Source organism: Carassius auratus, chromosome 10 (genome assembly GCF_003368295.1).
Source record: "Carassius auratus strain Wakin chromosome 10, ASM336829v1, whole genome shotgun sequence".
NCBI lineage: Eukaryota > Metazoa > Chordata > Actinopteri > Cypriniformes > Cyprinidae > Carassius > Carassius auratus.
The window spans coordinates 12,243,531-12,267,469 of NC_039252.1; the positions used below are offsets into that span (position 1 = coordinate 12,243,531).

The 23,939-nt window shown below is 36.4% G+C and overlaps 1 protein-coding gene across 9 annotated transcripts in view; it reads right to left on the bottom strand.

Annotated features, from left to right (window-relative positions):
• LOC113109879 (opioid-binding protein/cell adhesion molecule homolog) overlaps positions 1-23,939 on the bottom strand; it is a 57,863-nt gene that overhangs the window by 28,209 nt on the left and 5,715 nt on the right. For all 9 annotated transcript variants that reach the window (XR_003293020.1, XM_026273697.1, XM_026273696.1 and 6 more), the window contains exon 2: positions 3,417-3,542. Coding sequence is in view for 8 of the 9 variants with exons in the window: in XM_026273697.1 (XP_026129482.1) it covers positions 3,417-3,542 (126 nt within the window). In the remaining variant the exon portion in view is untranslated. The remainder of the gene's footprint in view (positions 1-3,416; positions 3,543-23,939) is intronic.

Genomic DNA, 23,939 nt, shown 5'->3' on the forward strand with positions numbered 1-23,939 from the left:
AAAAACAACATAAATCACTGATGTTCTGAAGCCTAAGGTTAAGTAAGGTTTCTGGGAAGAGCACATACTGTTCTAGCAAAACAACTAAAGAGCTTACTATAATATTCATGATTTCAGCAAAAACAACTGGTCTGGTACTAAGTTTCAGTTTTTAGTTGTCGGAGACCTTGGGCTTGATCAATAATTCAGATTGCTAATTACCAGAGTCACACTGAATCTCAGAATTTGTGCCAGCAGAACTGCACATTTCTACAGAACCAGAATGTCTGTCAATAACTAAATTCTACACATCCACTGACCCAGTGAGTTCATTTACGAAATATTTTGGCTAATCTGAAAATGCATAAAGGTGTAGCCACACTCATTTTACATTTCCTGCTAAATTACGGCTATTTCCCATCATAACTGTGCATTTCAGTACTTTTTATGTAAATGTATTTTGCCATAAATTCCATCTTAACAACATTAATCATACATCAACCTTTTCTACATGACAAAATCGCGATAAGTTGCTGTTAGCATTTCCTATAGCATTCACAACACATGCAACACATGAAGGTGAACTGTGGAAAATCATTAAAGCACAAATAACATTGCTGTTGCATGTTTCTTTAATGAGAATGGATGATAGCAGGTCTAGATGCCCTCTTTAGATTAGAATCTAGATAGAGTAAGGACTCGGTATGATCATAATCTAGAGAAAAATTACAAGCGAGTGATGTGAAACTGGAGATACTGCATTACATCATGAAATCTCTTGGTTTATATAGAGAGTCCAGAGAAAGATCTGTGTAGCTTTGAGCGAAGTGCCATTTTAAGGTCGGAGATGTGTACTTACAGAACTAAGTGTGACTGGCAGATTTATTTCAGCCCTTTATTGAAACAATGTGGAAACGCTGTGGTAAATCTAAATGACTGTAGTACGGTTAATGCTCAAGGGAGCAGGTGCGCTTGACATCAACAGACTCTTTTGTCCATCTAATACAAATCTTTAAAAGAAACAAATCTCTACAAGACAACAAATCCCGGTGCTATCGAGATATTGAGATCTTATCGCAAGGGGGTCTGTGTCTTAATTAAGTTTCACACATCGTTTGGATAGCTTCCGACTGATTCTAGCCCCATCAAGATTCCTGGTTGCCAGCTCTTTGAAGATTATGCCATGCTTTTACAAAAGCAAATCAGATCTGAGAGCCAATGAAGTGTTAAACTGATCAAACGGCACAAAACCATGGCGTTTATAAGTGGTGTAATGTTACTTACGCCAACACACCCCACCATTTCAGAGACTAATTTCAGCCACCTCTGCATTTTTGATTAGTTTCAGAGTCAACATAAATTCAAAATTAACCTTATTTACTTCCTTCATGTATCTTCCTGGTCTTATAAATTATTCATCAGTGCACATTCCAAATAAAAACAAAATGTGTGTTTCTAATCTTTTATTAAAATCACTATGTCCATGCTATTTGGGCATTGTTTTAGCAAACTTGCATATGGTCTAACTATTATGTGATGTTCATTTTTCAAAACCCAATAAAATCATTATGAATAAAATAAAGTACAAATTTAATCATTTGTTAAACACACACACACACACGTTTGTTTTTGTGAAAAGTGGGGACATCCCATAGGCGTAATGGTTTTTAAACTGTACAAACTGTATATTCTATGGCCCTACACCAACCCTACCCCTCACAGGTGCATTTTTACATTCTCAAAAAAAACTCATTCTGTATGAATTATAAGCATTTTGAAAAATGGGGACATGGGTTATGTCCTCATAAGTCACCATTTCCTTGTAATACCGGTGTCATACCCATGTCATTATACAGAGTTGTGTCCTGATATGTCACAAAAACAAGAGCACACAGTCAAACCAAAATTTATTCAGACATCTTCAACATTTCTCACATTAACAGTTTATTCGCTATAGTTTAGAAAATGGTAAAAAAAAACATATGACCCCAAGAACTCGAGAGTTAAACTGTGTCAGAAAAAATTAATCTTGATAATTTCAAATTAAAGTGTAAAGTCAAATTCTTGGTCCCCCTGAATCATTTTAGGTTTGAATGTATATACAGGTGCATCTAAAAATAAATAAAATAAAAACAAATTATGATATATATATATATATATATATATATATATATATATATATATATGTAGTTAAAAAAGTGTATTTGTTTTTTTTTTCTTATTTTAAAAAGTTTCTTTTTTTTTTTTTTTTTTTTTGCTTTTACAGTCAAATATCTAGTATCTCAAAAAATTTTAATATTTACTTTTGAATTTCATTAAATGCCCATTCCTACAGAATAAATTCCGGGTATCTCTTGTTCTTTGAAACCACAAATGGCAATTTCCCATCATAACTGTGCCACTAATGGCCTTAAAATCACATTTCAGTATTTTTTATGTAAATGCATTTTGCCATAAATTCCATCTTAACGACATTAAATCATACATCAACCTTTTCTACATGACAAAATGGCGATATGTTGAGGTTAGCATTAACTCTAGCATTCTACACATGACATTGAACCCTCAAAAGTCATTAAAGCACAAATAACACAGCTGTTGCATGTTTCTTTAATGAGAATGGATGATAGAACCATTACAGAATTTAAACTGAACAATCCTTTTAAGAAATCTGGTTTCCACCCTCCAAATGATGTGGGAAAAACAGGCAGATCCCATGGTCCAACAAGACTCTGACTTGACTGAATCCCCTCTGAAACTGATCTTTTATTCTTAAAAGCAGTTGAAACTCTTAGCATACAACTGTACCATATCATAATGGAATTCCATCGGAAACTCTTTCACTTATCTCAAAAAAAAAAAAAAAAGCCAGAGCAGTTTCTTCTGTGTTACATTAACATTTCAATTACCTGAACATTGTTACAACACAAAGGAAGAAAAAGGGGGGTGTGCGGGGTGCATGAGCAGGTACAGCAGTCCAATTGCACCCCATGAATCATAGCGCATTAAAATGCAGTTTTTCCCTGATTAAGTGAAATGGTGCACGGCAGAACAGAGCCCCAGACAGGCTCAAATGGAGCTGATTTGTTCATGTGGCCTGAAGATAAGCAAAATGGACCACTCAGCTTGTACGACGCATACACAAACACACACATCTACACAGTCAAAATACACACACACAGAGCTCTCAGTGAAAAAGACACCTGATATATCATCTTACCAATGCTTAATATGTCAGTGGGATGCAATATTTTGCAAAATCATCAAGGAAAAAAGTGCACCGTTCTTTGTAATGGCAAAATACATCCGCAGTACTGGACCGATATTGAGGATTGCAGTTTTGTTTTAAATGCAAAGGCTATTTACTAAAGATTTGCTTACTTTTAACTGATTATGGTAAATATTTTCAGCACACAGAAGCATGATAGACATCTTACCTGAAGGTGATAACATCCTCCAGCCGATGGCAGGTTCTGGTTTTCCGTTAGCCAGGCACATTAAAGTCACGTTGGAGCCTTCATTCACCACAAGGTCCTTCGACAGGTTCACGATCTTTGGAGGAACTGTAAAACACCAAACTTGTTAATATCTATGATATCTATAGCTGCTATCGGATAGCTATGTTAAAAACTGTAAATGTCCTGTGTAGATGACGACACATTATACTCTTTTTATCATAAATACAGACCTTATGAATTGAATACAGACCTTAAAGTCAAAATTAAGATATTAATGGTTTTTTCCACAGAGCATAAATGTAACATTCAATAAATGTAACATTAATAACTCAAACAAACACACTAAGTATGATTTTTTCTATCATATCATAGATCATTCTCAATCATTGTTAATCATCATGTTTCAGTGTTTTGGGCTTGATTTGATTTGGAAAACTTCAAATAAGTATAACAGAAAAATCGGTAACATTTCTTGTGTACTATTTCTATTTGGGGCTGAAAGATTGCAAACTAGACACATTTCACAAGGCTGATTTATTGATTGCCTTTGCAGTTTGAACAATTTGAACAGACTGCAGAGCAAGCCACAATTCAGGCCTTTATGAATGCCTTTAAGATCTCAAAAAGTCTACAACTCAGCAAAACTAAAGATGTTACAAACACCTTATTTAGTTACCCTACGGGGATAGCGGTAAAGGGTGTCGACATCCTCTCTTCAGGAGAGCAAATTATGGCCTACTTTTCAAAAGGATTGTTAAACATTTACTACAATGCTCCCAGAGAATGTGTGTTTGCAAATGACCAATCAAATGTTTTTTGGGTGTCAGATTTTTAACATAGTAAACTGCAGTCAAGATATTGAAAAATGTGGATAGTTACTGTATATATTTACAAAGATATTAAGTATATTCACAATGTATTTAGATATTTTTTTGTTATTAGTTAACTACACTGAAGATACTTAAAGAGGGGGCATACTTATAAACATATGCATCAATTGACGAAGTTTACTAAAATATATATTTCTGTCACACATGAACATCTCAATTAAGGTCAATGCATTACATTTTGATAAATGTTGATTAATTACTATACAAAATCAAAAAAAGAGAGAGAATACACCAAAATTCATTCTGAAATAAGTTGAAAACAATTCCAAACAACTGCATTACATTATTTGTATATTTAATCTATTCACAAACATAATTAATAATGTATCTATAATTTAGATGCATTAAAGTAGTACACTTCAGCACTTGGAATAAATTATTGATTTACATACATTATCAGTCTTTTTATTTTTATTTTAAGAAATTAATATTTTTCAGTAAGTGAACTGACCAAAGGTAAAAGTAAACATTTATTTTATTTTTTTTTATTTAGATTTTAAATAAATGCTATTATTTTGAACTTTACATTCATCAGACAATCCTATTCAAAATTATTTACGGTTTCCACAAAAAATTATTAAGCCGCACAACTGTTTTTAACATTGATAATAAGAAGTGCTTCTTGAACACCAAGTCTGAATATTAGAACGATTTCTAAAGAATCATGTGACACTGCAGATTGGAGTATTGATGGTGAAAATTCAGCATTGCCAACACAAGAATAAATTCAATTTGAAAACATTCATTCTGAAATAAGTTGAAAACAATTCCAAACAGCTGCATTACATTATTTGTATATTTAATCTATTCACAAACATAATTAATAATGTATCTATAATTTAGATGCATTAAAGTAGTACACTTCAGCACTTGGAATAAATTATTGATTTACATACATTATCAGTCTTTTTATTTTTATTTTAAGAAATTAATATTTTTCAGTAAGTGAACTGACCAAAGGTAAAAGTAAACATTTATTTTATTTTTTTTATTTAGATTTTAAATAAATGCTATTATTTTGAACTTTACATTCATCAGACAATCCTATTCAAAATTATTTACGGTTTCCACAAAAAATTATTAAGCCGCACAACTGTTTTTAACATTGATAATAAGAAGTGCTTCTTGAACACCAAGTCTGAATATTAGAACGATTTCTAAAGAATCATGTGACACTGCAGATTGGAGTATTAATGGTGAAAATTCAGCATTGCCAACACAAGAATAAATTCAATTTGAAAACATATAACAAATTTGATTTAATTCATTTTTAAGTGCAAATAAAATTGACTATTTGTGATCAAATAATAAAATATAAAAATTCACAATCTCCTGATCTTACTGAGCCGAAACCTTTTAACAGTGGACAGCCTTTCCCCCCATTTATTAGAAACAAGCTTGAAGAAGACATTAATATGTATATTCACATGAACTGAAATCCAGTTTTTGGGGGGATCTTAGAGGAATCTAGATTGTTGAGCTGTTGTTTTCACCACAGGCACACTGAGGCTTCACACATATTATTTTGAGTACAGAACCATGCATCCCCTCCAATACCTTTACAAGCTTTTCCTCACAAAACCACGGCTCATATTATAAAAATTGTCCTGCAACATAAAGGTCAGTTAAGTTAAAGGTCAGTTCAGTATAATGTCTCCAATCTCTGGAGAGCATCCTGCAAATTTGCCTCGATGATGGCCGGCAAAATATGTTTGACTTGACTGCCGTAACGGTAGAATAAAGTCCTTTAGAGGCCATTAACTAATTCCCTCCACTGTAAATGAAGATCCACTACGAGCTGCAGCAGAAACGCTTCTGTCGAAAATTAATACAATAAATGCCTTCAGGCGGCATACGCACAATATCTCCTTCCATGAAACCTTACAAAACAAAACACACAGTGTATGAGCACGCTGCTTTTAACAATTAGCATTATCATTAAGTGCTCAAAAGTGATGTTCTCAGTAAATGTAATAATAGGTGGCACTGATGGTGTGATCAGAAAAATACCAGGTTCGTTTGACATGTTCTGTTCTGCTGTTGAATACAGATGGTATTTTGACACGTGTACTCTGTCAAGAGGTTTGGTTTTGCATTTTAAAGCGGAGACAACTCAACAAAGGTTGCCGTCACCGTCTGAGCTGGTACTAACAAAGCCATGCAGTACCACCTTTTTATCCTGTTTTAGTCACTAAAGACATGTTCCTCCAGAGACACTTGGCTATAAATAATTCATTTAACGTCAGTCTAAGTGTACGTCCTCTTTATGTGTGACAGAGAGCTACATTCTTTTCTTGTTTTCTTTTTTCCTACATATACTGTATCATTGAGGTCAAGTTCTCCAAATCAAACCCAGACACCACGCTGAGCAAAGGTTTATAATATTATATTATTAGTGATATTAAATGATCAAAGCTCAACACTATCATCTGTAGAAATACAGAAGAGGACTGCAGCCCAACAGCAATACCATCTTAACATAGACTTAACATTTACTAATGCATCATTAAAATCAACAGTTGTTAATATTAGTTAATGCACTGTGAGTTAACATGAACTAACAATGAACGTCTGTATTCCCATTAACTAACATCAAGAAATATTAATAAATACTGTAATAAATACACAGTTCATTGTTCATGTTACTTAATACATTAACAAACATTAACTAATGAACTGTTTTGTAGTGTTACCAATATTTCTTTATCAAATATATTCTTTTTTTTCTACTTTTTATTAATAAATGCTGAAAAAAAGAGTTTCCACATACAATTAAATAGGACAACTCTTTTCAAAATTGATAATGACAAAATGTTTTTGTGAGCAGCAAATCAGCTTATTAGAATGATTTCTGAAGGACCATGTGACACTGAAGACTGAAATTCAGCTTTGTCATCAGAGCAATAAATTACACTTTAAAATATATTTGAATAAAAAATAGCTATTTTAAACTGTATCAATGTATCCCAAAATTTTGTTATCCCCCTGTATTTTTGATATAATAAATTCAGCTTTGGAGAGATTAAGAACACTTTAGAAAAGAATATAAAAACCATACCGACCCAATACTTTTGAACAGAGAAGTGCTGGGAATGTTGATGTATTATTTAATCATGGCACATTCACACTGAAAATTTAAACCTAATAATCATATCTACTTTTCTTTCCTAAATATATATTAAAACAATAACTGTAAAACTATTATCAACTGTGATTAAATATTTGAAAGGACTGAAAGCTTATTTGAATTATATTTCTTAAAGAAATTATAATTGCTTAATTTGTGTTCTTAACTTTATAAGAAATTTGTAAATTTTATAATACAGGACAAAAATAAAATGGCAAAACTTCAACTAAATGCTAAATCTTCAGGCAGCAGCAACAGCGGTGCGTTGAATTATCTGCAGCCTAGAATGTTAAATGTGTTTTGCCCGCTGTTCTAAATATGGCAAACAAAGTCATTCTGGAAAAAAGAAAAGCATACAAAGCTCTGCGCACTATTTAGAGCCTCCACACAGCTCTTTAACACCAGTTTCCAGCAAAAACTGCAGCAAACGAGCTCTGTTCATCGACAGACAGTCACCAAAGGCACCATATGAAAGTTAATAAGAGACCCGTTTACAACGGCACTGTGACCCTCCGTATGAGAATGACAGTCAGAGTGAGGAATGATTCTATCACTGCGTTTATGACTTGTGTCTTGGAACGATAGCGTGTATCTTTGTGAGCCATATTTCTGATATGGATGGCCGGAATGCAACTCAAAGCCTTTTTTCGAAGCCAATAAAGGGCTTACAATGACTGTCCTTCCTTTATATTGCACATACTCTCACACAATCAGTAAAGGAACATGGACGTTTGTGTGTGTGTGTGTCTCCAGCTTTCAAATGAGGTAAAGCATGTTAAATTGCATTTTAATAGAGTCGTACCATCCTCTCACTTTTGATGCCAGATTTTTGAGCTTCAAAGGGAGTTGACAAGAGGAGCAATTGAATAGAAATAACTTGGCATATCGCAGTATATTCCTAAGTTTTGACCTCAGCTTTCCCTAGCCGAGATGCGGGTGTAATGGTGTAATGACGATCCAAGGCTTATTCTTCACCATTTCCATTAAGGGGCGGCACAAAGGATTTGATGCAAGAATCAAAAACGCTGCTTGAAAATTTTTACTTATTCTTTGTCTTGTTACATGACAAAATAAATTCAAAAATAAAGTCTACACTTATTCCAGTTTCAAAAACGAGAAATGTTCACGGTCAAAAGCAGAGATGGGACCAAGTCACACATGTGCAAGTCTCAAGTAAGTCTCAAGTCTTAACCTTCAAGTCTCAAGTAAGTCCCAAGTATTTTTTTCTTGGGCAAGTCAAGTCAAGTCAAGTCACAAGCTATGTCAAGTCAAGTCCAAGTCAAGTCACCTTAATATTGTTATTTTACCTGCAGAATCTCATCTTAATAAAGTTAAAAAACAAGATATAAGTAACTGTCAGTAAATTAAAATAATTTGGATTTGCATTGTAAATACTCATGTTCAGTAAAATACATCATGGAATCAAACAAAATTGTAACTTCCTAAAATTATTTATTTTTCACTTCTGCCAACACTGTTTGAAATGTTTTACATTTTCAACATTGAGTCCATAAAACTAAACATCCAACAGACTCCTCTCTGAACACCTCTCTCTCTCTCTCTCTCTCTCTCTCTCTCTCAAACACAGTTTACATACAACATTAAACTGTTACATTTCTCCTCTCTCTCTCTCACTCTCTCTCTCTCTCTCTCTCTCTCACACACTCTCTCTCTCAGAGTATAGAATATAAATATGACATATTTTCAGTTGTTTCATACTTTTTTGTTATGTACAGTACAGACCAAAAGTTTGGACACACCTTCTCATTCAAAGAGTTTTCTTTATTTTCATGACTATGAAAATTGTAGATTCACACTGAAGGCATCAAAACTATGAATTAACACATGTGGAATTATATACATAACAAAGTGTGAAACAACCGAAAATATGTAATATTCTTGGTTCTTCAAAGTAGCCACTTTTTGTTTTGATTACTGCTTTGCACACTCTTGGCGTTCTCTTGATGAGCTTCAAGAGCTAGTGACCTGAAATGGTCTTCCAACAGTCTTGAAGGAGTTCCCTGAAAGATGCTTAGCACTTGTTGGATCTTTTGCCTTCTGTCTGCGGTCCAGCTCACCCCTAAACCATCTCGATTGGGTTCAGGTCCGGTGACTGTGGAGGCCAGGTCATCTGGCACAGCACCCCATCACTCTCCTTCTTGCTCAAATAGCCCTTGATGCCTTCAGTGTGACTCTACAATTTCCATAGTCATGAAAATAAAGAAAACTCTTTGAATGAGAAGGTGTGTCCAAACTTTTGGTCTGTACTGTACATAACAAAAAAGTATGAAACAACTGAAAATACGTCATATTTATATTCTGTACTGTGTATATATATATATATATATATATATATATATATATATATATATATATATATATATATATATGTATGTAATATGCACTTGTCATGATTGGGTGATCGCGGCAGCTACATTTGTTTTTCTGATTAATTGTTTTGCTCTATGAGAAAGACAAGGTAACAAAATATTCGGGGCTTATGCCCCCTTAGCCCAACCCTAGCGCCGCCCCTGGAATGCGTTTTTTTGACGGCCTGCTAGCCAGCGGATCATTAGGGGCCGTTCACATCACGTCTTCTGTGCGCGCAAGTTCGTTATTTCCAATGTAGGCGCGCGGTATGCGCGCTCATAATGGAAGCAACGCGCTCAACATCTAAACTTTTCAGAATGCCGCAAGCGCACCGCAGGTCATGTGACAATAACTAACCAATCAGCTTCATCCTTTCTCGTATCAACGTTGAAAGCTCAGCTAAGATGAAGGAACAGCTGTTCATAGCTGTATATGGATTGCCATTTTGAAATGAATTTAGTAGCAGAGCTACTGCGAGCGATTTTTAGTGCTGCAAATCCATTTATCCTTTGCTGAAATTTCCACGTTTTCATTGAGAGAGAGCGTGTCATGGATGCTTAGCAACGACAGACTCCCCAGGATCACTTCTGCCCGAGCGCTTTGGAAAGAAGGAGAAAGCGGCGCGACTAGCGTTTTCCACGCGTTTTTAGGCGCGAACTATTGAAGACAAAAGCGATGACCCTCGGTACCTCTCAGGCTGACATGTTGATGTGCTGGGATATCTGATTTAAGTGGGCGTGGTGTGTGTAAGGTAGAGAGGGCATGACTGATGATAGTGTCCTGATCCAGTCACGACGCTATTCTCAGCCTGCGCTCCAGCTGAGTAATCAACTTTATTTAAAAAAATAATTTATATATTTTATATTCAAAATGAAAACATGATGTGATTAACACTCAAGTCATCGTGTCTCAAGTCAAGTCAAGTCCCGAGTCTTTAACTTCCAAGTCCGAGTCAAGTCTCAAGTCCTAAAAATAGCGACTCGAGTCGACTCGAGTCCAAGTCACCAAGTCACAAGTCCCCATGTCTGGTCAAAAGACTGTCTAGCTCCAACCCTTCCTTCCTTCCGCATACTTCTTTAAAGTATTTTACGCATACGTAATACGAATGTAACTAGTCATAGTCACGTGATACAAATACAAATAATACAAAATACACATTTTTCTAAAACATAACCATTCTTAACATAAGGAACAATATGACAAAATTATTCATTTTGTTATGGCCCTAACAGCGGGAATCCTCAGTAAGGCGTGATATTGGATGATCATATGATCTCAGAAGCAAAAAAAACCCACAAATACTACGAAAACAAAATTAACAGAAAAGCCTAATATTCAGATATTAAAACTTTTGGTTCGATTTAACAAAGGGGCAAAAATCTGGCAGAGCAGATCATCTGGCAGTTTTTTCAGCTATCCAGTAATGAGCACTTCATTATAATGATCAGCTGCAATTAAGATCACCATTAATATGGTTAAGATTATTCCACTTGTCATGAAATCATCACCACTAATTATTTTACATAAAAAAAGAATGAAATGATAAAAGGACTGACATTTATCCAAGCCATGATTCTATTTTCCATTAAGGGCTCTTTATGGACTTACAAAAGCAATAAAGCAAATTAAAATATAGACACCAGGGTTATAGTTAACTAAACAACAACAACAACAACAACACCAACATTAAATAAATGTTAACAAAAAAAAAAAAACATAATCTTATTTTATTTCACCCAGCTGGCAGATACTTTAAGTATCAAAATAATTGAAACAAAATAAAAAATATACACGTATATATATATATATATATATATAAAAATATATATATGTGTGTGTGTGTTTGTGCGCGCATATTTTTGTGACATATCAGGACACAACTCTGTATAATGACATGGGTATGACACAGGTATTACAAGGAAATGGTGACTTATGAGGATATAACCCATGTCCCCATTTTTCAAAACGCTTATAAATCATACAGAATAAAAAAAATTGATAATAAAATAAAATAAAGTGTTTGAGATTATGTCCAGCTCATCAAATATTTAATTTTGTTTAACTGAGAGTATGTGATTATGCTTCGTCACATTCGACTGGCTAGGAGCCAATAAGTTGGTGATATTTACGAGTCAACACAAAGGATAACAAATAGCCTCGTTCCAGCCAGATGAACTCTTACCCCAAGTGTCCACTGGTGCGGAAGAAACCCGCTCAATACTGCTTTAAACGCCAGCGGTCTGCAGCTTTGGAGGTGTGTCTGGAAAACGCACAGCAGCGCTCATGCCTTCAGTAAGGTCAATGATTGCTTTCAATATATGGTCAATAACATCATATTTATGCACAATTACAGCTCTAACTTTACTTCTGAATGAGTACATCTGAAACTTTTAACCAAGCTGCAACGATTTTTCAAAATCTGAATTCAATATAACAACAATGTGCAGCGAATACACCAGAAACTTCAGCGCTATTGGCAGATTTTGAAACTCTTATGACAGACGGACCATTTCTCAGCTTTGTGATGCTCTCACTGGTAGCTGCTCTGTCAATTGCCCACGTGAGCCTGTCGCTCAACTCCCATGGAGAACGAATTGAAAATGCCTGCTCAACTCCATGCCAGTGGACACATATGGCTACGGAACTAAATTACATGGAGCAAGTGAATCTGTAAGAGGAATTTGCTGATAAGACATCAACCAGCTGAAAATATACTTCCAGTATGCCACTGCTTCATTCTTGTCATACGGTCATAGAGACATACGTCATATAACAGTTAAACCACATATAGTTTTTGTCTTCTGTGGCAAAATAAACATGTCAGTGTCGCCACTCTGTTTGATAAGCAGGATGAGTTTTGGGAAGGGGAATCAATCTGCATTTCGTTGCTGTCACAAGAACCTAAAGACCAGCAGTGACAGAGCTCTGGGCCAAAACCTACCGAGTTGCCTTGCTGCATGTTGCCAAAAAAGGCAGGTGGATACAAAGCCAGCACCCTAAGCATGGAACCACACGGGTGACGGATTTGGAATGCTCTTTATAAGCATACAGTTAACTTAAATTCAAATGATAACTGAAAATATAAGAATTAGATGTAATTCCAAATATTAACAAAAGCTATAATAGTATAGCAATAATAAAAAATATATATATCAATGGCACTAGGCCTGGGCGATATGGCCAAAATTTCATATCCCGATATAGCTCATTTGATATCCCGATAACGATATACATAACGATATAGCAATTTTTCTGTTAATTCAGTTTATGAATAGTCTATATAAAATTGCAATGTGGAAATGCAGTTTGAAATGATATACAAAACAAATAAAGGTAGTATGGATTAAATATTTATTTTATTTAGAACCTTTTTTTCAAGCAAGACTGTTGGTCATGTTAACACCTGCCATTAAAATATTTCAACCCGCTATTATCGACCGTGTAGATATGCTTGGCAACAGCAGAAGTGATCTCCTTCCATCTGCGGGAGCTATGGCTATATCGTGTGCCACGGGTAAAAGCCTGTGGAGCCGTTCACATATTGCGTATTTTGCGCATTCAAGTTCGTTATTTCCAATGTAGGCGCGCGGTATGCGCGGTCATAATGGAAGCGCGGTGCGATGCGCCCGTTTTTTAGGTACAAGCTCCTCTGTTTGGGTTGGCTGGTCATCTTGTTGAGAATTACCCTGGTCTGAACCGTGTCTACTACCGTCTTCCTCCATGTTTGTTTATATATTGCAGCGTGCATGGGCATGCCGTTGCGTGAGGTGCATCTTGACGTAAAATTCTGCCGTAAACGCCTTATCGTGGCGTAAACGATAGAGCCTTATATAAAACGATAGACATTTTCTATCGTCCAGACGATATATTTCGTCATATTGCCCAGCCCTAACTGGCACCGTAAAATATTTTACGAAAACAATTCACAAAACAATGCATTTATATTAAGCTATTTTTATAAACAGTTTATTATGTTTTTTTTTATTAACTTCCTGAAAAAAAATAATAAGAGTACATATTTTTCTTGTTGCTTTGGATAAAAGCATCTACTAAATGCATAAATGTAATGAAAATTTGGATAAACCAAGATATTTTGCAGACATCACAATTAGATTGGATACAGTACATAGGCATAAATGTATAAAACCTATCTGAAAGCTGGTGAAATGTGCTTCAAACTATAATTCTGAGAAGACTTATGAACAAGACATGTTTAGAGTTGCTTCCTGCTGGTTCTCATGAAATGACTCATTTCTATTGATGTACATTCATTAATATTTTACACACTTATGCTCTCCTTTTCTTCAAAGATCAATAGTCGCACATGATCAATGAATGTGAATGCAAATGAAATAACATGTTGTGATTCTGTTGTGTACAAACAGCACTTTGACTTGGTCTTATGTAAAGATGATATAATGGCCACGCTCTGTGAGCAAAATAAACATCTACATTATGAATACACAAGGTCCTAATATTCAGAACACAGCTGCAGGAACAATGTTTGCATCCAGTGAAAATGTCAGATAATTTGACATGCAAATGATGACCTCTTTCAGGCGCTGATTACCATGCAAAGTCTTTAATCAGGGAATGAATATTTGCTTCATCTGCAAGTCCTATGCAACAAATTTGCTGCATTTTTGTTCCTTTAAAAAAAAGAAAGGGAGATGTACGAAAAGCAGCTTTTGACATCTCTCCCGGCACTTTGCTTGGCTTGGAGGATATCCCAAGATCCGTGAACTTTCTCTCCATCACAGTTTAGGATATAATCCTGTCCTCTAGGTATCTGACAGAAACAAATTAAAGACAAAAGCAAACGGGCTACATCTTAGTCCCTCAAGAAAAAGCTTTTAAATATCAGCTTTAAGGCTTTTTAGGAAATAATATGTTCACACGTTTACATGTTTCTGTCCAAAGAGAGTGATTTTCACACTTCCTACTTTAGACGCAGTATTTTGTCAGTTTCTTCATCACGGTTTATTTATTCAAGATGTGTCTCACTTATACACACTTGGTTATGTCTGGAATGACTGGAAACATTAAAAACAAATCAGATGTGTGTCTATATATTAGATCTCAAAACAACATTATGTAAATGTTGGTGCTCTAGTGGTTAATAAACAGAACTGCATGCATCCCAAGGAAGAACATTCTAACCAGAGCTACTTCTCCAAGTTTATGTCTATGGTGATTTACGCAGGTACTGTATGTGTCACTCCGCAGCGGTGCTTACCTGAACCAAGCTACAATAGTCCAAGAATAATCACTTATTATAAATGTACTGTACTGATTTAGGATATGACAAAAAGGAGGTTTGGTACAATGATTTATGACGCTCATTATATACATTTTGCTAATTTTGAAAGTTACATAGTGTTGCTTTAAATGACAGTAGCCTAATATACCTTCAGTTGTTTGTGTCCTTAATGTTAATCAATTAACAAAATGGAAAAAGTATTCCAACATGGGGAAAAATACACAAATTTGGCAGCATTTGGGAAGGATGATCTAAGTTAGCAACTAATTTATCCAATAAAAATAGGAAACTAACCAATCTATAATGCCATGATGTTGAAGCCAACAGATTTTCCCTAAAAAAGATGCTATGGTGAGTGTGTCTGACATGCTACATCTGCAGGAAGACATTCTGAGAGCGCCGCTGCAGCCAACAGCCGCGAGGCAACTGCAGTCTTTCCCCTCATAAATGTGGATGGAAGCAGCAGCTCAGACCAGCTTTATGAAGATTAGGAGGAGTTGGCTTTGTTTCTCCTTGACCTTATTATACGTCAACAACTGCATGGAGGGAAATATGACGGTTTGCCTGGTATTCTGAGCGAGACCTCTGGAGCACGGCTATTTTGATTAGCATGAATTAGTTTTGGTGTTAACACGGTTCGTCTCTGCAAACATGATCATAGCACCGTTCCCTCCCACGCTGACACGATGTGCCGGAGAACATAAATTAATGGCTTTGTGGAAAAACAGGAAATGCTGAACGCTTCTAGTATTATTATACTGAAATCAAGGTGTTTTCATTTAAATAACATTCAGATGATAAGGTGTTATGGTATGCAGAGACAACAACTGTTTGAAGGGAGACTGAATAAGAATCAAACATACAGATGAAAATATTTATGATTTTTAATGGGACTTCCTTATAAAGCACTGAGGTGCAACATCGTGATTCAGTCACATTAGAGGCGGATCTTGGCTTCTGGTACTTGAAGCTCATTAATAAACAGCAACAGCTTAAAGCCTTGTGTTTTCTTAATGCTCTGACCCGTCTGGAGGCCCTAGTTAGAAGTAATTATTCATGTTATCACATTCCACTTTGTTAGAGGACCCATAAATACCATTAAACCCTGAAGGCTTCAGAAATGACAGGGGCATGTTCAAGCATCCCCATGTGATTTTAATAACTTAACGTGTTTGTAGCATGAATGTTGTGACCAAGGCACCCAACTGCCTCTGGTTATTAAGGATAAGGACACTGTAGTCAGGGCATGCCGAAGGCCTTCACACGTTAGGAGAGAGAGCAATAGAGACATAAGATGCACACTGCTATTTAGAGAGTCACAGCCTGAGGGAACTTTGTGGAAGACATTGTAGACACAATCTAAAAAAAAGATTTAAAAAAATGAAGGCAAAAGATTGCATGGCTTTTGATGAGTTTAATTCACTTTCTCATTTTGAAATCTTGACTGAACTTAAAATGTCAAGTTTCCCTGACTAAGCATTTGCTATACTCGGAGCAACTGCCAATTTAATTTAATATTTTTCTTATCTACCTCTAAAGCTTTTGTACTCTGGTGGTTTGAAATCAGACTTTTGGCTCAAACTGGATTTTGATATTTGTTTTGCAATAAGTTATTTCAGATGTTGAGAAAAGAAGACTTCAATAAAACATTGAGTATATGTCCCCGGGTCATAAATTTAGCTCTATCAAATTTAAGGTCATAAAATCTTAAATGCCTTAAATTGTAAAAAAAAAAAAAAAAAAGGTCTTTAATATAATTGCAAGAGGTCTGAACTTTGAAGAGAGATGAATTAAACTTCAAAAGCCTATGATTTCACTGAATCAATATGAGTACTGGACGTTTTAAAACACAGCATGGGTGTTTTATATGAATATATTTCTAAAGATAACCAACCATCTTCAGAAAAGTTTTAATGGCATTTTCCTTTTATCTGATAAAGTAGTGTTTATGAAACCGCTATATTTCTGTCAATCTAAATGTGCCACTTGGATCAGAGAATTAATCTGAATTTTTAAAAAGCGTGTCTGGTGCTTTTGTTCAGACCAATGCGAAAAGAGTTCCAAACGTGTATATGTGAATCGGGATAGCTAATATGCTCTAATATGCCTTTTAAAAATGTTAACAATTAAGATATAAGCTTACAGTGTATGATTATATTTTAAATTAATATAATAATTTATAATTTTGACTTGCCCCTTTTCTTAAAAAATTTTTTTTAAAGGCTATTTAATGGTTTAAATTTAAAGGTTTAAAGGCTGACTGTAGGACAAACAGTGGTGAAAAGGTTTCAATTGCTTTTAATATATATATTTTTTCAATGCAGAACTACATTAACTCCACCCTTAATAAGCTAATCTAAATTGGATGATGTCTGTCTTAACAAGCCAGTTCATAGTCAAGGTCAGCACAGAGTAGCGCGCCTGTAAATATTTGCCCTCTAGTGATGAACACGGGCACCGAAACAGACGAACCCCATTCTTTATTTGTATTCGCGACGGTGCTCGAGTTTGACGCTGTTTGTCACAAGCAGGTGTTCACAAAACCACTCCCAGTGTTTACGTAATACCTGCTTATTCAGGCTATTACCAACTCATTTCTCGCAATAAATTTGAAGTGCGTGGCTGTGACTCTGCATGCGGAGCAGCAAATTGGATTTCTATTCAAATGTGCAGTTTACACTTTAAAGACAGAGAGCAGCTGAGGGTTTTCACACATTTTCCCCTTTCTCTTTCTATCTGCCACCAGCCGAGGTTACAGCTGTGAACCCCAATCAGGCGTCCCATGATTCCATCCAGCGCTCTCTATGCTGTCTGGTAACTGCTTGGTTACAGTTGTATTTCTGTTGGTTCATTGTTACTGTATGTCCAGGTATTGCGCAGAATCTAAATTCCATGGCGAAACATCTCTTCAATCTCTCAATCAAGGCAGTATTTTCCGGAACTACGTTGCCAAGGAAACAGGGCAGATGACTTGGATCTGCTAAATGCTCTGGCTTGAACTGACCAATTGTGCCATAGGGAATGCTAAAGCAAAACACATCTCGATGCTAACTGGAAGTGCTTAATGTAATACTGCATTATAGTAAAGTAGATTTCTACATTTCTAAAGAAATTTGAGTGGTTTTTATCCATGTAAAACCCAGCATATTTACGTTAAGATGTTTATCAGGGTGTTGCTATGCAGTTGCTAGGGTGATTGAAGGTGGTTGTTTATTGGTCCAAGTCAAAAGAGTACACACCACAATCTCTATGATGTTCTTGTCCCCGCAATTTGAGATTGATGAATTGAAATTGAAAAATTGGATCCCTCAATCTATACACCTTTTTTTTCTTTCAAATCTTTCAAAAAAGGTTTTCAAACAAGTCATTTCAAAGTTAAACTACTATTAAACTTGACAACTTAAAAACATGGAGTGAGACTGTAAAAAAAAAAAAGGGGCAAAGAGCAACTTCACAAAGGCCCAAGATATCAGTCAGCATATAAAAAAAATAAAACGACGTCTAAAAGCTTCACAACTCTGCTACAATGATGTCATGAATATTCATAATTTTCATTTGTGGGCTTTTTAAGATGCGTTACAAAGGCCAAGATATCAGTCAGCATATACAGCCCAATAATTGTAAATAATTAACAGTTAAAAGTAGTGAAAAAAAAAAAAAAAAAAAACATACAGTAGCTATTTATTTATAAAACTGCTAAATGCTTTAGACCTGTGCCACATTTCATTTGAAGATTTTTTTCCACACCCAAAGTACAAAATAATAAGTTTACAAAAACATACGATTTTAGATTTTTATCTTAAATCAAATTTTTCTTTTTCATCTTAATAAACCTTGTTTTTCTAGTTACTATTACTAATGGTTCCTAATTCTATTTCTGTTAATTTTAATGCTACTTCATTAGTTATACATTTTAATTCCGCATCATGTTTCCAACCTTAATTCAAATTCAATTCAAATTCAGAAAGATGAAGATGCCGTAAGTGATTTCTGATAAATGCTTTATTTTAAATCACCAAAAACATGGTCCTACCTAAAAGGATCCAATGTTATCTTAATAGAATTTGTATGTATTTTACTTAAAATGTTTTTTACATACATTTACTTACAGGCACTAAAATGTAGAAAACTGTAGAAGACATATTTACAGCTTTTTAATGAAGAATACTAACATATATGTAACATTTTAACATACAATACTGACATATTGATGACAAATAAAAGTCAAATTATTTACCTACTGTATGAACTTTACCGACTTACAAATGAATCCTTATGAGTACTGAAATCGCATGTGACAGTTGTCATTTCAACAGTATTGTTTTCAGTTGCATTATTAAATGAAGCTTCCTCATTTACTTAAAACGAAATAACATTTCGTTCTGTGTGATTTTTGCTGTCAACTCAAGAAAAATATATTATGTTAAACAAGGCCATATTAGAAACTAGGGGTGTCAACAATAATCAATTCGGCAATGCATCGCAATGCGGGGCATAAACAATTCAGCATCGATGCGGCAAAGTGCCATAATCGATTATGTCACTGTTTATTTTCTGGCGGACAAAAAAGTTGTGAAGTTTAAATACTTCCGGTTCCGGGAGAATAACAACAACAACAAGCAAGATGGCTGAGGCGGAGGGAGATGACCGTGATAGACGGATTATAAAAAACGTGCCCAAAGCTTGGAAAGCAGACATCTGGGCACATTTAGGATTTTATGAAGTGAATGGGACACTAGACACGTCTTCCGCGGTGTGTAAAATCTGCCACACTAAAATTAAGCACGTTGGCAATACAACTAACTTCACGAACCATGTTGATCATTGGTATCCTGATCAACATTGCCACACAACTCCGAGAGAGCAAAGAGGATCACACGATCGGTGGCATGTTTTATAGCGAAGGATCTACGACCCTATTCTGTGGTAGAAAATGTGGGGTTTTGCCACATGCTTGAAACAATTGAGCCCCGGTATAAGCTACCGATTGTATGCAGCTGATGTGATGGTAGGATCAGGGGGCAGGCATATATAATTGTCATTGTCATATAGCTGCTAAGCTGCTGTTTTGTTGAGAATAGTTTGCACTTTACTTAACTACTTGAAAAAAGTTTCACAGTAATAAGTGGTTACTGTGTGTTGTTGCACTGAATATTTTTATTCCTGGGTGGTTGTTGTTAAAATAGTGTTACTTATTATTTTAATATTTGCACAGGACTTCAGGAAGTGCCCTGTCTTAGAGCTGCTATTTTGCTATGTGTAAAAAAAAAAAAAAAAAAAAAGCACTGAAAGCAGTGATTTTGATTGTTTTCATTTTCAGGTATGAAAATGCCATATCCAATACCCTGTACCATTTAATTTGATTTAATTACATTTTATTTAATTACATTTTATTTTATTTTATTACATTTAATTTAATTTAATAACTTTTATGTCAAAGATACAGGAGACACATAGCAGCCAATAAAATCTGTTGTTTAATATCTGCTTGTATTGCCTCATGACTGATGAAAAATTGGCCTTGTGTGCAGTAGAATTTTGATGCATCGCAATGCATCGTAGAATCGAATTGAATCGAATCGTTACCTGGTGAATCGTAATCGAATCGAATCGTGAGGGCAGTGCCAATGCACGCCCCTATTAGAAACCCTTAAAACTAATAACATTTCAGCAAACGTTTTACCATTACCTGCCATGTAATATTTACTTTGTTTGCCTTGTGACACAAAAAGCTTTTTCTCTGACATGCTGTGACTGACAATAGAACCAGAAAATACACCAAAAATGCAACATAATTACAAAAGGAGCAATCTTCAGAATCCAACTTTGTTCATCTTCAGAACACAAATTAAGATATTTCTGATTAAATCCAAGAGCTCTATGTCCCTCCATAGACCGCAACATAACTGAAATGTTCCCAGGTCCAGAAACATAGCAAGGACATTGATAAAATAGTCCATGTGACATCAGTGGTTCAACTGTAATTTTACAAAGCTACGAGAATATTTTTGTGCACAGAGAAAACAAAAATAACTAATTTTAAATGTTGTATTATGTCTACATCATGCATAAATGTGCATTTTGTGCCATCAAACGTTAAGTACTACTGCCCACATATAAACAATGAATCCAGGCTAAAGTATCATACCTTGGTCTTGATATGTCTGCCCCCAAATTCATGAACGTCATGCGACACAGGCAACTCCCCAGTCAAGAATGTACACGCCCATTACTATTGATTGGCTACAAGTATGTTAAAGTTCTCAGCCAGATCACCTTTCAACAACGTTTCTCAGAAATAGATTACTGCACCTTTAAGACATTCTTAGTTCAGTTTAAAATGATGCTCAACCCTGCATCTCTGCATATTGCTCATCTCCGTCCTTCAATCAATTCTATGGTATTTTTACACAGCTTAAAGTAATAAACACGTTCAAAAACGAAAATGGTTGGAGCTATACTTCATGTGTAAAGCAGAAAGAATGCATAATTAGGACACGTGTTCAAATACTATATTCACCGAGCAACAGTGATGCTTGCCTCAGCAAACACCACTAATGGCCTACAATTTTCAGAGATATGAGGAAGATATTTCATGCAGCTTTTCCCCAAATTCTGCCCATTCTTTGATCTCAAGTTGGGTTTAATTGATGATGTCTTCTCCACTGACGCAAGTAGGAACTCATCTAACCTAAATGTGCAGTTTTTCCTTTATGGATCAAAGACTCTCCCAGAACCATGTGTCAGTGAGGCTAATTGCGACAAACAAAGATTCAACCGCAGCATATAAACTAACACAAATCCAGGTCTGAACTATTAGCTACAAGTTAATAAGTACACCTCCCTGAACCCATTCTGAGCTATTTTCCTCTCAATGGTCTTTGGTACTTTTTCTTCAATTTTGTACCCTTCAGCACAAAAAATACAATACTTTTCAGAAGGAACCTACTGTATAACCACTAGTATGCAGAACATGCAAGATAAATAGATGATTTTATTCACAGATCCATTTTGTTTAAAATCATTTTACAGTAAACATAAATCAATATGTTGCTATATGCAAATTCTGGAGCATAATGGAAGTAATGCATTTCTAACAGTTACTGTACATATTTTTTTTTTGGAAGTGTTCAATGTAATGTATTTGTGCATAAAGTATGATTTATGTTTCCTGCAAGAACAACTACCAGAAAAAAAGAGCAAATCTAACTTAAACCGTGAAGATGAGCTGGGATTTTAAAAACAACAACAATAAGAAAAAAAATAAGAAAAAAAAATAAATAATTCAAGTTCCTCTTCAGGAATCGAGCTGCGTCAAATGTGCTTTAGGGAACACGCTTAGCATGAGCGACTCTGAATATCGTGTGTAATTAGTCCAATGGAAGAGTGTGATGTTACAGGCGGGGTGACGTAAGCGACCTGGAAGCTATAAAAGTACATGCCGCACAGCTGGTGTCAGCTTCGCGTCTTTCAGCAAGCGCTCTGTGTGTGAATGTCACTTGTTTGTCTTGTGAGTCTTATTTACTGTTGTCTGTCCAGTTAGAGCTCCTAGACATGCCGAAGAGCAAGGCAAAATTAAAGCATAGTGTTGGCGATTGCAAATCATGTTATAGGTTGAGTGTTCCTCCCTGCCCGCTATATATAACGGGTGGGGATACACAGAGCTTATGCATGGTTTGCCTGGGAGTGACGCATGCTGAGTCGGCTCTCGAGGGGGCCGACTGTCCGCACTGTGAGCGAATGTCGGTGCGGCTGCTTCGTTCCCAGAGGGCCCTCTTCGAGGAGGGGGCCTTCGCCAGCATTCCCCGCGGTGCTGGTCCCACTTCTGCCAAGGCAGAATGGCGGCTGCACTCGTGGGGTTCGCAATAGGATTTCAATGGAGGGAATGGAGACGGGCCAGTCGCTATCTCCTTCCACTTCCCCCAGATCCGGCGCCCAATCTCTCTTCCTCCGAGGAGGTCGATGTGGAGTCGGTCGACAGGGATTCAACACTCCATTTGTCGCAGTATGAGGAGGTGGTTACTCGTGCGGTGGCCAAATTAAGCATTGAATTGCCCACCATAAATACGACCGAATCGCATCGAAGCAAGCTTGATGAACGCTTCCTGCACGCGAGTCAGCCACCTCCCAGTCGGGACCTGCCATTCTTTCCCGACCTGCATGATGAGATCGCCAGGTCGTGGAAACGCCAATTCTCAGCCTGCCTCTACATCCCCTCGTCTGACTACTATGACAATGTAGTGGGAATGGGAGAGCACGGCTATAGAGCGATGCCCCGGGTGGAACAGACGCTCGCGAGCTATCTGTCCCCCGATGCGGCATCGTCTCTGAAGGCCCAGGTATTGCCCTAAAAGCCACTCAGAACAATAACGGCTTTATTGGGCAAATGGTATGCGGCTGCAGGTCAGGCTGGTGTGTGTCTGCACACCATGGCGCGCAAACAAGCGGCGGCATTCCATAAGTTCCTGCCTCGTCACTCTCTCAGGGCATCTGGGCGGGAGATGCCCCAGCCGCACCCTACCTCCTCGTATTGCGAGGCCCAGAAACAGAGCGTCGCCTCTCGGGCGAGGTCTTCTAGGCCCAAACAAAATCTTAGGGCAGTTATATAAGCTAAGAAGCCCTCAACGCCAAAAGCCCAGGGTTTCAGTGGGCAGCCTCTGCTGGGGTAGAGCAGTACACACCACAGTTCACGGTGCCCGACTGGTTTGTCACAATAGATCTCAAAGATGCATACTTCCACATATCCATCCTTCCACACCACAGGAAGTTTCTGAGGTTCGCTTACAGGGGCGAAGCTTACCAATATCGAGTACTTCCCTTTGGCCTTGCACTCTCACCCCGCACGTTCACAAAAT